Below are 17,099 nucleotides of genomic sequence, written 5' to 3'. Positions count from 1 at the left end.
TGATGCATTCTATGTGGGAATGACCAGCAACAAACTGTCCATTCGCATGAATGGACACAGGCAGACAGTGTTTGTTGGTAATGAGGATCACCCTGTGGCTAAACATGCCTTGGTGCACGGCCAGCACATTTTGGCACAGTGTTACACCGTCCGGGTTATCTGGATACTTCCCACCAACACCAACCTATCCGAACTCCGGAGATGGGAACTTGCTCTTCAATACATCCTCTCTTCCCGTTATCCACCAGGCCTCAATCTCCGCTAATTTCAAGTTGCCGCCACTCATACCTCACCTGTCATTCAACATCATCTTTTACCTTAGGGGGGAAAAAAGGACGGGTATACACTCGCACACACACACATATCCATCCACACATATACAGACACAAGCAGGGCACAAGAAGGCTTCGCCCCTTCTCCCAACACACGCATTCCCGTTTTCCATGGCACATTTGACGCAAAGCACGTCCTTCCACCTCGAAGGCCACGCGCAGTGCGGCGCGCCGCCACGTGGGTGAGACGGACAACACAGCTGCTCGCTGCACTGCCTATCATTCGTTTGGTGCGTGCGGCCTCCGACACTCGCGGGTGACGCATCTTGTAGGGCTTGCGCGCGGCCAAGCGGCTCTTTCCTGATGAGGCAACAGTTTGTTGCGAAAGCTTGAATTTTGTGTGTATGTTTGTGTTTGTTTGTGTGTCTGTCGACCTGCCAGCACTTTCATTTGGTAAGTCACATCATCTTTGTTTTTATATATATATATATAAAAATAGAAGGAAACATTCCACGTGGGAAAAATTATATATAAAAACAAAGATGAGGTGACTTACCGAACAAAAGCGCTGGCAGGCCGATAGACACACAAACAAACACAAACATACACACAAAATTCAAGCTTTCGCAACAAACTGTTGCCTCATCAGGAAAGAGGGAAGAAGAGGGGAAGATGAAAGGAAGTGGGTTTTAAGGGAGAGGGTAAGGAGTCATTCCAATCCCGGGAGCGGAAAGACTTACCTTAGGGGGAAAAAAGGACAGGTATACACTCACACACACGCACATATCCATCCACACATACAGACACAAGCAGACATATTTAAAGACAAAGAGTTTGGGCAGAGATGTCAGTCGAGGCAGAAGTGTAGAGGCAAAGAAGTTGTTGAAAGACAGGTGAGGTATGAGTGGCGGCAACTTGAAATTAGCGGAGATTGAGGCCTGGCGAATGATGAGAAGAGAGGATATACTGAAGGGCAAGTTCCCATCTCCGGAGTTCGGATAGGTTGGTGTTGGTGGGAAGTATCCAGATAACCCGGACGGTGTAACACTGTGCCAAGATGTGCTGGCCGTGCACCAAGGCATGTTTAGCCACAGGGTGATCCTCATTACCAACAAACACTGTCTGCCTGTGTCCATTCATGCGAATGGACAGTTTGTTGCTGGTCATTCCCACATAGAATGCATCACAGTGTAGGCAGGTCAGTTGGTAAATCACGTGGGTGCTTTCACACGTGGCTCTGCCTTTGATTGTGTACACCTTCCGGGTTACAGGACTGGAGTAGGTGGTGGTGGGAGGGTGCATGGGACAGGTTTTGCATCGGGGGCGGCTACAAGGATAGCAGCCAGAGGGTAGGGAAGGTGGTTTGGGGATTTCATAGGGATGAACTAACAGGTTACGAAGGTTAGGTGGACGGCGGAAAGACACTCTTGGCGGAGTGGGGAGGATTTCATGAAGGATGGATCTCATTTCAGGGCAGGATTTGAGGAAGTCGTATCCCTGCTGGAGAGCCACATTCAGAGTCTGGTCCAGTCCCGGAAAGTATCCTGTCACAAGTGGGGCACTTTTGTGGTTCTTCTGTGGGGGATTCTGGGTTTGAGGGGACGAGGAAGTGGCTCTGGTTATTTGCTTCTGTACCAGGTCGGGAGGGTAGTTGCGGGATGCGAAAGCTGTTTTCAGGTTGTTGGTGTAATGATTCAGGGATTCCGGACTGGAGCAGATTCATTTGCCACGAAGACCTAGGCTGTAGGGAAGGGACCGTTTGATGTGGAATGGGTGGCAGCTGTCATAATGGAGGTACTGTTGCTTGTTGGTGGGTTTGATGTGGACGGACGTGTGAAGTTGGCCATTGGACAGGTGGAGGCCAACGTCAAGGAAAGTGGCATGGGATTTGGAGTAGGACCAGGTGAATCTGATGGAACCAAAGGAGTTGAGGTTGGAGAGGAAATTCTGGAGTTCTTCTTCACTGTGAGTCCAGATCATGAAGATGTCATCAATAAATCTGTACCATACTTTGGGTTGGCAGACTTGGGTAACCAAGAAGGCTTCCTCTAAGCGACCCATGAATAGATTGGCGTACGAGGGGGCCATCCTGGTACCCATGGCTGTTCCCTTTAATTGTTGGTATGTCTGGCCTTCAAAAGTGAAGAAGTTGTGGGTCAGGATGAAGCTGGCTAAGGTAATGAGGAAAGAGGTTTTAGGTAGGGTGGCAGGTGATCGGCGTGAAAGGAAATGCTCCATCGCAGCGAGGCCCTGGACGTGCGGAATATTTGTGTATAAGGACGTGGCATCAATGGTTACAAGGATGGTTTCCGGGGGTAACAGATTGGGTAAGGATTCCAGGCGTTCAAGGAAGTGATTGGTGTCCTTGATGAAGGATGGGAGACTGCATGTAATGGGTTGAAGGTGTTGATCTACGCAGGCAGAGATACGTTCTGTGGGGGCTTGGTAACCAGCTACAATGGGGCGGCCGGGATGATTGGGTTTGTGGATTTTAGGAAGAAGGTAGAAGGTAGGGGTGCGGGGTGTCGGTGGGGTCAGGAGGTTGATGGAGTCAGGTGAAAGGTTTTGCAGGGGGCCTAAGGTTCTGAGGATTCCTTGAAGCTCCGCCTGGACATCGGGAATGGGGTTACCTTGGCAAACTTTGTATGTGGTGTTGTCTGAAAGCTGACGCAGTCCCTCAGCCACATACTCCCGACGATCAAGTACCATGGTCGTGGAACCCTTGTCCGCCGGAAGAATGACGATGGATCGGTCAGCCTTCAGATCACGGATAGCCTGGGCTTCAGCAGTGGTGATGTTGGGTGTAGGATTAAGGTTTTTTAAGAAGGATTGAGATGCAAGGCTGGAAGTCAGAAATTCCTGGAAGGTTTGGAGAGGGTGATTTTGAGGAAGAGGAGGTGGGTCCCGCTGTGACGGAGGACGGAACTGTTCCAGGCAGGGTTCAATTTGGATGGTGTCTTGAGGAGTCGGATCATTAGGAGTAGGATTAGGATCATTTTTCTTTGTGGCAAAGTGATACTTCCAGCAGAGAGTACGTACTCTCCTGACCCCACCGACACCCTGCACCCCTACCTTCTACCTTCTTCCTAAAATCCACAAACCCAATCATCCCGGCCGCCCCATTGTAGCTGGTTACCAAGCCCCCACAGAACGTATCTCTGCCTACGTAGATCAACACCTTCAACCCATTACATGCAGTCTCCCATCCTTCATCAAGGACACCAACCACTTCCTTGAACGCCTGGAATCCTTACCCAATCTGTTACCCCCGGAAACCATCCTTGTAACCATTGATGCCACGTCCTTATACACAAATATTCTGCACGTCCAGGGCCTCGCTGCGATGGAGCATTTCCTTTCACGCCGATCACCTGCCACCCTACCTAAAACCTCTTTCCTCATTACCTTAGCCAGCTTCATCCTGACCCACAACTTCTTCACTTTTGAAGGCCAGACATACCAACAATTAAAGGGAACAGCCATGGGTACCAGGATGGCCCCCTCGTACGCCAACCTATTCATGGGTCGCTTAGAGGAAGCCTTCTTGGTTACCCAAGTCTGCCAACCCAAAGTATGGTACAGATTTATTGATGACATCTTCATAATCTGGACTCACAGTGAAGAAGAACTCCAGAATTTCCTCTCCAACCTCAACTCCTTTGGTTCCATCAGATTCACCTGGTCCTACTCCAAATCCCATGCCACTTTCCTTGACGTTGACCTCCACCTGTCCAATGGCCAACTTCACACGTCCATCCACATCAAACCCACCAACAAGCAACAGTACCTCCATTATGACAGCTGCCACCCATTCCACATCAAACGGTCCCTTCCCTACAGCCTAGGTCTTCGTGGCAAATGAATCTGCTCCAGTCCGGAATCCCTGAATCATTACACCAACAACCTGAAAACAGCTTTCGCATCCCGCAACTACCCTCCCGACCTGGTACAGAAGCAAATAACCAGAGCCACTTCCTCGTCCCCTCAAACCCAGAATCCCCCACAGAAGAACCACAAAAGTGCCCCACTTGTGACAGGATACTTTCCGGGACTGGACCAGACTCTGAATGTGGCTCTCCAGCAGGGATACGACTTCCTCAAATCCTGCCCTGAAATGAGATCCATCCTTCATGAAATCCTCCCCACTCCGCCAAGTGTGTCTTTCCGCCGTCCACCTAACCTTCATAACCTGTTAGTTCATCCCTATGAAATCCCCAAACCACCTTCCCTACCCTCTGGCTCCTATCCTTATAACCGCCCCCGATGCAAAACCTGTCCCATGCACCCTCCCACCACCACCTACTCCAGTCCTGTAACCCGGAAGGTGTACACAATCAAAGGCAGAGCCACGTGTGAAAGCACCCACGTGATTTACCAACTGACCTGCCTACACTGTGATGCATTCTATGTGGGAATGACCAGCAACAAACTGTCCATTCGCATGAATGGACACAGGCAGACAGTGTTTGTTGGTAATGAGGATCACCCTGTGGCTAAACATGCCTTGCTGCACAGCCAGCACATCTTGGCACAGTGTTACACCGTCCGGGTTATCTGGATACTTCCCACCAACACCAACCTATCCGAACTCCGGAGATGGGAACTTGCCCTTCAGTATATCCTCTCTTCTCATCATCCGCCAGGCCTCAATCTCCGCTAATTTCAAGTTGCCGCCACTCATACCTCACCTGTCTTTCAACAACTTCTTTGCCTCTACACTTCTGCCTCGTCTGACATCTCTGCCCAAACTCTTTGTCTTTAAATATGTCTGCTTGTGTCTGTATGTGTGGATGGATATGTGCGTGTGTGTGAGTGTATACCTGTCCTTTTTTCCCCCTAAGGTAAGTCTTCCCGCTCCCGGGATTGGAATGACTCCTTACCCTCTCCCTTAAAACCCACTTCCTTTCGTCTTCCCCTCTCCTTCCCTCTTTCCTGATGAGGCAACAGTTTGTTGCGAAAGCTTGAATTTTGTGTGTATGTTTGTGTGTCTATCGACCTGCCAGCGCTTTCATATATATATATATGAAATTAGCTCATAATTGAGACAGGGGTATATTTTAGAGTTGCAATTAATACTTTTTGCAAGACATTTGGAAAAGTGTAAATCCCTAAAAGGGGACTATGTTCAATAACAGATAACTTGTATCTGTGAGTATTTACTGAACTGCCCACATAACAATTAGCATTGAAAATTGTAGTTTGAATTCAGGAAACAGCTAAGAAAATGTTTTACTAGTTCTCTTCCAGAGAACTGAGTAGTTCTGTATTACCCATCAGTCCACAAGGTTTTGAGACTGTATTACTAAAAATAGAGGAAAGTTCAGGTGTTCTACAAAGTCTCTCCCCACTTGAGTACAGGACATCTGTACAACCATGTGAAAGTGTCAGAATAGTCCTTCTTTGGTATGTTGTTCAACTTGGATGTCGTATTCATGTTTTCTCCAGTCTTGGTGAACCATCTGAGGACCATTCTGCCCTTTGTCATTTTTGTGGTAGGTTCGTACAGATAACAAGTCTTGTAACACATGATGATTTGCTCCAAAAAAGAATTGTATGAATTTTTCATTTAAATAAAAGTGCAACATGCGTCCATACACTGTTCTTTTTGTTTGGGAATCAAGATGTGCGAACAAATTTTGCATGCACTTTTCTTCTTCAAAATATTCTGAAGAATTGCTTGAACATTTGATTTAGAGATGTTGCTCCACTGTGATTCATGACACAACAATGTTATCATATTACTACTGCATGTCCACTCCCTAATTTCACCAGCTCACAACTGACTGGATGAATGAAATTCTGTTTATAGTTGTTAGTTCAAGCTACCACCATAGTCACTATTCTGGTGTCATTTATAAAGCAGCAATGAAATCAGTATCAGAACTTTTTGAGCAGACAGTATCAGCTATGCACTGTAAAGTGGAGGACTATAATGAGGATATGCTATACATTAAATCACCTACAAAACAAAAGGCTGATCTGAGTACCAAGAGGTGGTATATACTTGCTTGTCTGGCCTTTGAAGCAATATCTCAAGCCTTTTATCAGAGGATCTATAGTAATCAGAACTGTGGTGCAACATGCCATTTTTCACACACAAAAATCATTGCCAAAGGTGAAGGGCATATCAACTGTTAGAAAACAAATGCTCTAGAACTTATTTAGCATCAACCAGGGCTACTAAGACAATCACTGGGGCACACTTGTGAAGATATACAGAGGGGAAAACACACAAAACTCAAAAGGAGTGGGTAAGAGGCAGATCAGCACAAAAATAGTGATGAAAATGTTTGCTTCCAAATAGAAAAGTGAAAAAAGAAAGAAAATTAATACCGAAATAGCCTTGAAAATAGCAAAAAAATATCAGAGAAGGGTAACTACAGAGGCAGAATGAGAAAAGATACTTGGTAAACAGGATAAGACACAATATCACTATTAGGACACAATTATTGTAATTTTCTCACTGCACAATTTTCTCTCTCTCAATATACAGTTTAAATGATAAAATTTTTCTATCCTTTATGAATATTTTTTGGTTCTTCCTACCTTCTTTATTCCTTTCTCCTGATGAATACTTTTTTTTAAATAAAAATGTAAGGTGGGCTATTTTTATCTGCACATGTGGATTTGTCATTCTATTGAGAGAACTCTTGTCTCAGTGTTTCATTACCAGGTGGTATTCTATGTAATGAGTGTCATCAAATTTTAAATGTTTGTGTCAAAAGCAAATTAAAATCCAATTATTAATATGCCAGAAGAAGAGTAGTATGTTGCCTGAAAAGTACATTAATGCTTTTGGTAGAGTTAGGCAGACAATCAATTTGGCTTGTGGATACACAAGCTGGGCTAGTAAACCATACCAAATGATTCATGAGAGTACAAATATTTTGTGGTGTCACCACCAGACACCACACTTGCTAGGTGGTAGCCTTTAAATCGGCCGCGGTCCGTTAGTATACGTCGGACCCGCGTGTCGCCACTATCAGTGATTGCAGACCGAGCGCCGCCACACGGCAGGTCTAGAGAGACTTCCTAGCACTCGCCCCAGTTGTACAACCGACTTTGCTAGCAATGGTTCACTGACAAAATACGCTCTCATTTGCCGAGATGATAGATTAACATAGCCTTCAGCTACGTCATTTGCTATGACCTAGCAAGGCGCCATTATCAGTTACTATTGATAGTGTGAATAATGTACCGTCAAGACCGACGTTCACCATTAATGGATTAAAGTTAAGTATTCCACCAGCTACGTCTGTTTTTCTAAATTCTAATTTCCTTGTCCTGTTCCAGACCTCACGCCAGCCTGCGTGAGCTAAAAAGCGTGCCTTTCGGCCTCGTCCTAGTAACACGGTGTTGGCTCTCCTGCCAACCAAAACATATCTCATATTAAATAATGCAGTGAATATAATCATTCTTCACCAAGGAACTTTTTTCTGTACTAATTGTCATACTTTCTCTTTGTTAAACCTTAGAACTGTCGTAGTCATTAGGTTACTGGAACTTATATTATTAACCTTACCTATTGCCATGAAAAAACTTTGTTAAATAAATCATTGACCAAGAGCACAGACTTTCTTCCACCTTAAAGGCACTGTGAGGCTGATAGATATTTACAAAATTGAAATGGATCTTTATCCTTCGTTCTTCTTACAAATAAGAAGCGTAAGGGGCAGTCAAATTAAAACAACACAGATGTAAAAAATTAAGTAAACCGTTAACTATTTCAAAAGTAATCACCGTAACTGTTAACACATTTAAGACAAAATGGTCAATGCCTTCATGAAGAAATGTTTGCAATTGCCTAAGGAATCATGGTAGTACCCAGCCATGCACCTCTTTGAAGCGCATTGATGGCCACAAATGTTTTTCTTCAGGGTTCAAAAATGTGGAAATCACATGAGGAAGGGATCAGAAATGAATGGAGGATGTATAACGGGCCCCACACATGAGTGGCAGACCACAGTGATCTGTCGCATGTGATATTACTGCAATCAGTCGCTTGCTCACCTCGACGCAAGTGATTTAGCAAGCAATTTCAAACAGTATAAAAAATGTCATTGCATCGAGAACTTTTGCTATGGAAAAGGATCTGCTATTTTTAGAAGCAGTTGCAGTTGATTTCTGTATCTCCATGAACACTTGCAAAAAACAAATTGAAAAATGTGTATTGCAATTTATTAAACTTGCTTTACGATGCTTTTCTTGGAAACTGTAGGTTACTTAACAGCATATATAATTATTTTAACTGATTCCAAGAAGACTGTTTGTCTTTCAAGTGTGCTAATACAATTTATTTTTCATTTATCAGTCCTCAATTTCTTTTTTATTCATTGTTATTATAGTTTAACTTTAAGTAGTTGCACAACACATTTTGTTTTGCAAGCTCAATGCATGTATAGAAATGTCAATAGAACAACTGCTGTTTATCATAACTCATTCTAGGAAGGAGAGTTTGATTACATGAAATGACAAGGGGTTAGAGTGTAGCTGCATAACAGATTTGGCCTGAGCTTTAAATTAAGATGCACACTTAATATTATGGTAGCTGTGTGCTATTCTGTTAAGAAGTTAAAAACTTTAATAATAAGAGTAAGTGTTTCATAAATAACTCAAAATCAGCAGATAAGGCCTAGTATATCTAGACTATAATTATAAACCTCCAACCAATTCTGCTTCTACAGCACTACAAAACTGGAGGCTGTATTATGTACTCCTTCTTAATATAAATGGCAACTTTGGCCTCAACTTCACTTCTCAGAGTAGTTTGTGATCCCTGAATACCTATTAATTCCAATGTAAAATTCTTACTCAGCATGGGCAAGGGGAAACGAAACAAAAATGCACAACCATACTTAATAACTTGAGGAAGGAATCACACTCACATCGTTGCTAACCAGCCGTCAGCTGTCTGTGTGTATGAATTGATGTGATCCACCAGATTGTCTGAGATTTCCATTGTGATCAACAACCAATTGCTGTGATCTGTCCACACACATACAATCTACAAAGTAATCAGTCATCCATTAGACAGATGCTGTGATCTGTTGCTCTTGGAAATGTACAGACGAGCATTATCCTGCAACAGAATGATGTTGTCCATCAACATCCCTGGGCTTTTGGACTTGACTGCGCGTCTCGATTTCTGCAGTGCCCACATACCACTGTGTATCATTTGAAGCACATCATTGAATCCAAACACTCAGAAATGTTGATAGACCAGCAACATTCTGTTGCAAGGTAATGTCTGACCACATGATGTCAAGGGTGTTTTCACTAAGAAGCAGCAATTTCGTTGGGATGCCTTTACACAACCTCTCTACAGTACCAATCTCTCCCCATGCAATTTCCATATTTTTGAAGTCCTGAAGAAAGACTTTTGTGGCTATCTATTTGCTTCAGCCAAAGGGATGCATGTATGGGTACAGTCTTGAGTACAGTCCCACAATTATTGAATAATGAAATAAGCTTATAACAATACTTGTATTTGGTATGACAGGTTTCAAAAATTGTACAAAATCTGAGTGTTAACCATTTCACTAAAATGGAAAACAAATAATCTGAACAAAATTGGAGTATTCAAAAAATGGAATAAATTTTGTGTACTAACTTACATTTCCAGGCTTATTGGCAAAGAGATTCCTCGGAGCAGCCTGAGCATGACACTGCTTGAGATAGGCATTCCAGTTGAAACTGGCAGGCGAATAGCCTTTTGGTGGATGTAACTTATGATTGTTTTTCTCACACCAACCCGCTGGGAATATATCAACTGAATCCGCATTTACCCAAAAGTCATAGTTGTCAGGGTAGCCATCAAAGTGCAGTCTGATACGGTAGCCTGTTTGGAAAGAGACAGTGTAATTACTTTGCAAATAAAATTTTAGTAAGTGAAAATACAGGATTTGGTTCAGCTCACTTTCATTCATTTCTGTTTATTTCCTGAGTATGTATTCATAACTTAGTATCTCACTTTTCTGCATTACTTCAAATAGCGCCTGCAATTGCAGTGTTACCAAAGCTTGAAAAGTTACTTATAACAATTTTGCTTTAGCACACCTACATTTTACATGACTGGCTCTTTTATTTAGGTTTACTTAGAGATTTTCATTACTATGACTTTGTTTCTTATTTAAAAGTCAACAATAATACTACCATATCATCAGAAGTCAATATTCAATTACTGAATGAGATGGATTTATTGGTTAACATAAATGTTACTAATGCAGGCAATAAGTATAGGAAAAGCTAAGTATATAAAGCAGGAGATGTGAGAATTAATTATAATGTTCATATAAAAAAGTAATCATTTTAAGGCAGGAATTCACTATTCAATATCCTATAATCACTTGAATGCCACAAATGTCAGATATTTGGTAACAGCATCTGTGGCTTGTTATTTTTTTATTTAACTGAATTCTTTAGTTGTGTTTCAGGTGTTAATAATAGTAATTAATTTATAACTACACAGATGTTACATATTTGTCGTATATCATTAGATATTCAATTCTAACCTTGTACATCAGAAACAGTGAGCACACAAAAATATGATGGATGTTCAGGATCAATTCCCTCAAGTTTCATGCCAACTTTGAAGCCATTTTTCATATATGGAAAAGGGTCACGAAACAGCTTCTGTGGAGCTTGTTTCCCTTTACAATGTTCCAGATATTTTGGCCATAAGAAACCTTTCTTGCTTGAGAGCCATGAAACAGTGGTCTGGAAAAAAATAAACTCATGACAAATAAAGAAATCTATACTAAAGCAACAATCATTGTTGTATTTATGACACAGAGTCCTCATAATCTCTAGTTAAAATTTGCCACAGTAAAAATAAACATTGCATACTGGAGGTTGTTTTTGTTACTAGTATTACATAGATGGATATGACTCTCTTAAAATGCTTCCCAACAGTTAACAATAAACTTCATAAATGAATTATTGACTTTTTAAAGTTAGTCTCACAGCATTTGCAAGACACTATTTTGGAAATCAGTGGAAAATCTATGTCAGAAAGTTTCCTGGGAAGTTTCTCTCCCTCTATGCTCAACTGAGCATGAGCTTCATCACCACAGAGTATGCTGTTAGTGAGATGCTAAGTCTTAACCCTCAACCAAGTCTAGGACCATGATATATCTAGCATGTAATATCACATTTTTTAGTTCCTGTAAGCTTCTTCACCACAAAGAAACTCACTGCCAAGTGGGAGGCCTGACATGGCCAACCTTTTTTTTTTAATCATATCTTTTGCTGTGGAATCCAGTCATCCTAACAGTAGTGTTGACAAAGAATAGTTAACATATTAGTGCCTCGCATGCCCAGTCAGAACAATTACAACCAGACAACTTGTGTGTCCATGAGACACTGCCTAATCCAGCAGCATATCAGTATGCAAGTCTCTATATACTTCACATCACAGATCAAGTACCTATTATATCATCATAATCACAACACAAGATCTCACTTATACAGCACTCCAGCTATATGCACCTATAAAACAAAAACATTTCCAAAGTCCTTTCCCACTACTGCTGTACACTTATGAAACAAGCTACCCTAGACTCTGCACACAATTCAATACCCCACTGTATTTACGAAAAATTCAAAGCACTCACTTTTTCTAATTCGTAAATGATTCCTTATCCACTCCTCCCCTCTCCATGGCATCAAAAAACACCAATGTATGATCAGTTCTCTCTGTCAAACAATGAGGCAAGCACTGACTTCTTCTTACAGTTATCTGTTTCTTTTCATGTTTTTGTCACCCATTTCATTTTTCCTCTCTTCATTACATGACACTGCAGCTTCCAAATGTCTTGACCTCACCCACCTCTCCAATCTCATCCGCTGATGGAATGGCCTGTAGTCTAAATCCAACTGCTTGTAAACCATCTTTATATCTCTACTACTCACAAATCAAGGTAAACTTTTTGACCCAGATGTCTGGCGATTAGAAGTTTTTGTCTGGGATCAGCAATTCATGTATTGGTAGGCATACCCAGCATATTTATCTTTCTTGATTATGGACATAATGATAAAAAATGAAGAATTTATGGGTGCACTGATAAAAAAAAATTCGACATTTGCGAGTTGGGCTCACGTACTGAGGGTTCTATACAAAGTTAATTATGTATATAGACAGTTATTCATTCCAGGAATTGAGAATATTGACTGTTCTTGCCCATTACTGACCCTGATGCTGGTGAGATATCGGTCCCAGGGATTCCAAGGTTTTTGAGGTTGTTTCAATTTTAATAATATGAATGTGACAAAGTCGTGCAGGAGGCAGGCAACCATTATTATAATAATCAGCAGTTCTCCATTCAGTCTGAATGGGTCGTAATGGCAAGAGTCAGACATCAGACAAGGAATTACTTTATTGCTCATGTGACATACCCGGATTTATCCATCATCAGGTATCCAGGAGTGATTACGACACTTAGGTATGGCAATCCAAGTAGTATGTATTGTGATCACTCCTGGATACCTGATGATGGATAAATTACAGGTATGTCACATGAGCAATAAAGTAATTCCTTGTCTGATGTTTGGTTTTTACCATTGTGACCCAGTTATCTTAAGCGCAGAAAAACTGATTGTTTTAATTTCAAATTTGACGTCACACAACAAATGACAAAAGAAATTTTTTTTGTCTAATATAATTACAACTTAACAATTTTTGGAATTTTTCCTTTACTTGTACTGTGTAACATTACTACTTGCCAAACTTCATGAGTCTAGGTCAATAGAAAGTACCCTATAGGTTTTGATGAGCATCTGTAAGTATAAAAATATATGACCTAAATTGTCATATCTTTTAACTGCATTGACTTAGAACCTTCAACGTTTTACGCTGCCAAGTAATCATAGTCCTCAATATGTGACATAAATTTCAACTTCATATGTCTACCCATTCCTGAGAGAAGAGGTTTTTAACAGTCACACAGACAGACAACAAAGCGACTCTCTAAGGGTTTCATTCTTTCTGATTTAGGTATGGAACTCCAGAAATACAATAAATAAATAAACATGGCAGAACAACCTGACTAGCCAAATGTTGTGGTTCTGGTGTTTAATTATACCTGAATAAAAATTATAGATAATGGGGTAAAATGCCTGACAACTAAGCTATGTGGAGCAAACTGCACTTACTAAACAGTGTAGCTTTTTCTAGGGGCAAAAGGATTAGGTGGCTGGAAAGCAACACTGTAAGTGTAGGTATTGTAATTAGTTGCTGGTCACCCAAATGAGACAGCCCATTTTGACAAACTGTCATAACAATGGAAAGAGGATCAAAATTTAAGGAAAGAAGAACATGAAATAAAATGCAGCATACGTTCGTTAAGATTTTGGGGATGGACTACACACTTTGAGTTCATGAATAACAATGTGAAAACATAGAACCTAAATGGCCTGAGAACGGATGAAATGAGTGGTAGCTATACTTTTCTTAATAGAAAAAAATATATTTTGGATGGGTTGGTCCCAGATTCAGTTCGGTTTTAGAGCAGATACATTTATTTTTTTGAGTAGGGAAATATGAAGAGTGACTGATTCCGACATTGAAGAAATGATGTAATAAAATGAAGGTAAGTATGAGTAAAGAATCATGAAAGGCTGTTGCAAGGTAGATTGTGCTGAGAAATAATTGTTAAGGAAAAAAATTTGATACATTGCTTTGTTTCTGAGTTACTTAGCATCGTGTGCACGAATTCAAGTGGTCCACCACCGATGGTGACACCAAATGTGTTCTTTGGTTTCCTAAAACAGAACATGAGGGCTATATAAATATTGGACATGGATTGGCAGTAAGGACTGAATGTGAGTCTAAGGCTGAGCAGTCTCATGTGATATCATCTACACTATGAGAATAACTGATACAACTGTATCTGGCAGGCCGCTTGAGTCTGAAAGTGCAACAGCCTGATTGGCTACCTTCAGTGCTAATCAACTTGGAAACAGCACAATGTACTAAATTTCTTTTTCTCAGCAAAGCCTATCCTGCAACACCCTAGAAGCTTTTCAGACTGTTTCTGAGCACCCTGTATAATGGATACCCAAGAACATTGTTTTATGATTTTGCACCCCCAAAGAGGTTGTGAGAAATAGAACAGGACTGATGCAGCCAACCTGTGATACGAACAACTGCATGGGAAAGAATAAGCTGCGGTCTCCTTCAGTGAAATTTTCTGTTATTCATCTGAAGTGACTATAAGAACGCAAAGTAATTACAGCTTTGTGGGAATTTCAAATCTTATCACTTCAAATACAATATTCATGTCTTCATCATCACATGACCTCAACCTTATCAGATATATGAACTACTTAAAGCCAGAAGACCTCACAGACTGACAGAAATATTTTTACCACAAAGCAAACTACATTTCACATCCAGGGGTGATTCTAGAAGTCGGTCACGGGGGTGGGGGTGGGGGCAATGGTAGGGGGTGGGGGTGGGGGGGGGGGGTGGGGGTGAGGAATGGAATATCACTTAACAAAAGGAGAGTTGGGGTCCTCCACCGTCAAATTGGTAAAATTTGGTGTTGCTTAAAGTAGTTTTTGGTAACTGTTTTGGAGTTCAGGGTAAAAACGTGTCTACAGAATGTGTGTGTGCCCAGGAAAATAATACGATTTGACCCAGATGTCTGGCGATTAGAAGTTTTTGTCTGGGGTCAGCAATTCACGTGTTGGTAGACATACCCAGCATATTTATCTTTCTTGATTATTGTAAGTGGTACTCGTACATTAATATACATCTAATTTATATTAATAAATAATAAGGTGCCCATTTTAAGTTCAATGATATTTATTAGTTTAGATAGTAAGCTATTTGCTGCTCTAATTGTTTTGTTAAAATGTGTTTGAAACACATTGCAACCTATATTGCTACATAATTATAAAAAAATGATTGAATCTGTTGAAGCAATATATTCACTGATTTCTGAAGTCATTTTATCCGGTGTAACATGATACTCCATACCCCATAGCCCACCCCCCCCCCCCCCGCCCCCACCCTTGTTCACATCTATATTATGCATACCAGATGTGTTGCAGAGTGCAGAGGGTACTTTGCATATCATTGGCATTTGGCATTTCTCATTTCGTTTGGGATTTATGAACAGTCAGAAGGAAGAAATGTTGGTACGCCTCCACATGAACTCAAATTTCTCCAGTCATTTAATATATGCATTTAATATATTATTTAATTTTCCTTGAAACATACTTGCTCATAATTTTAACAGCAAACCACTCCATAGGCTTATCTCCATAAGTGTACACCACTGGAATTGAATCAGTATTCTGTGAAGCTCTTGCCTTTACTAAACAAACCTGTGATAAAATCTAAAATATGTTAACTTTTATTGAGATATTTCCTTTTTTGTAAACCAAATTTTTCAGGGGTGAATTATGTTTTCTTGGAGTTTTTTTTTTTTTCAATAAATCTCACTGTGGCACTGGCCTTTTAGTCCAGTCAATGAAGAAAATGTAGGGGAGGAAATTCGTGTGGCTATACATGTTTCTACAGTGGTAGGAGGGAATGGAATCAACAACATACTAAGAATCCTGACTGTTGCAGAGTGTGTGTGTGTGTGTGTGTGTGTGTGTGTGTGTGTGTGGTAGAGGGGGCGTCTAAAGGTAAGTTTTTGTTTTTCTTAAATAGCTCAAAAACTGCAACTTCTATCAAAAAGTCTTCCTCTACAGAATTAAATTTTCAACACAAAATGTTCTATGATTTTTATTCTCTGGTACTAACAGCTTCCACGATGCAGGGATGGAAAAATCACAGATTAAGTAGTATAAAATTAATGTTTATTGTGGAATAATGTGAGGAAAGAACAATTATGAAATGTGCGTACCATACCTAAGTGCAATAGACCTGTATTACCGAATAAATTGTGTTTTGGGAGTGCAACAGATTGGAGGGGGCAAAGGAAGGAAAAAGTGTGAAGGAGGGTAAGCTGTCAGATTGTGATCATAGACTTATTTACTTAACAGGTCTGCAAACTGAAGAGTGAGCAAGAATGTCACACTATCTCTGCCCCGGTAAGTCAGAAGAAGCAAATACAGGATGATTCACAAAGTTACACCGAACCTTCTGAAGTGCACCTTATGAATTGCTGGTGATGCAGAGTGTGTCAGTTCCACAGAATGCATTAACACTACATACAATATACCAGAGTTGAAACTTAAATAATGGCAACTATTTATTCACAACCGATACAAAAGAGTTACATATTTGCACCTGTTATTGTCCTTCAAAGTAGTCACCAGCATTGTGTAGAACCCATTGCCAGTGATGTGGAAGGTGTAGTATATTGTTAGCAGAGCCTGTTCTGTTGATGGTGCAAATGGAGTGGTGCACTGCCTGTCGAATCTCTGGAACAGTTCTGAAGCGAATGCCACAAAGTGGTTCCTTCATCTTCGGAATCAAATCAAAGTCAAAAGGACTTAAGTCTAGGGCGTATGGTGGATGGTACAGTACTTCCCAGTCCCATCAGCCGAACAGAGCAGCCACAGCCTGTGCTGTATATGCCTGTGCATTGTCGTACAAAATGATGGGTGGGTTGTGCAGAAAGTGTTGCCGCTTCTTTCGCAAAGCTGGTTGCAGGTGATGCTCCAAAAACGAACAGTGATAGTGTGCACTGAAGGTCTGCCATGGAGGAACATAATGCATTTTTGATCACGTGACCAAATCTTGATATTTAATGGTTTTTAAGCGTTAATTACTTAAAAATAAGAGATATTTTGTGATAATATTGATGGTAAATGCTATTTAAATGTTATAAGCAGTCTGAATAACAACAAACCAAACTGTATTTTAAACACAGG

General features: G+C 40.9%; 1 protein-coding gene across 1 annotated transcript in view; it reads right to left on the bottom strand.

Moving 5' to 3' along the window:
• The window catches only part of LOC126477064 (lethal(3)malignant brain tumor-like protein 3), an 81,758-nt gene that overhangs the window by 31,784 nt on the left and 32,875 nt on the right, over positions 1–17,099 (bottom strand). Inside the window, exons 8-9 of the mRNA XM_050103589.1 lie at positions 10,784–10,988; positions 9,887–10,110 (exon numbers count right to left, since the gene is read on the bottom strand). Of these exons, the coding sequence (XP_049959546.1) occupies positions 9,887–10,110; positions 10,784–10,988 (429 nt within the window). The remainder of the gene's footprint in view (positions 1–9,886; positions 10,111–10,783; positions 10,989–17,099) is intronic.

The sequence above is a fragment of the Schistocerca serialis genome, chromosome 1, assembly GCF_023864345.2.
Source record: "Schistocerca serialis cubense isolate TAMUIC-IGC-003099 chromosome 1, iqSchSeri2.2, whole genome shotgun sequence".
Classification (NCBI taxonomy): Eukaryota; Metazoa; Arthropoda; class Insecta; order Orthoptera; family Acrididae; genus Schistocerca; species Schistocerca serialis.
This window is presented reverse-complemented; position numbering and strand designations above follow the sequence as displayed.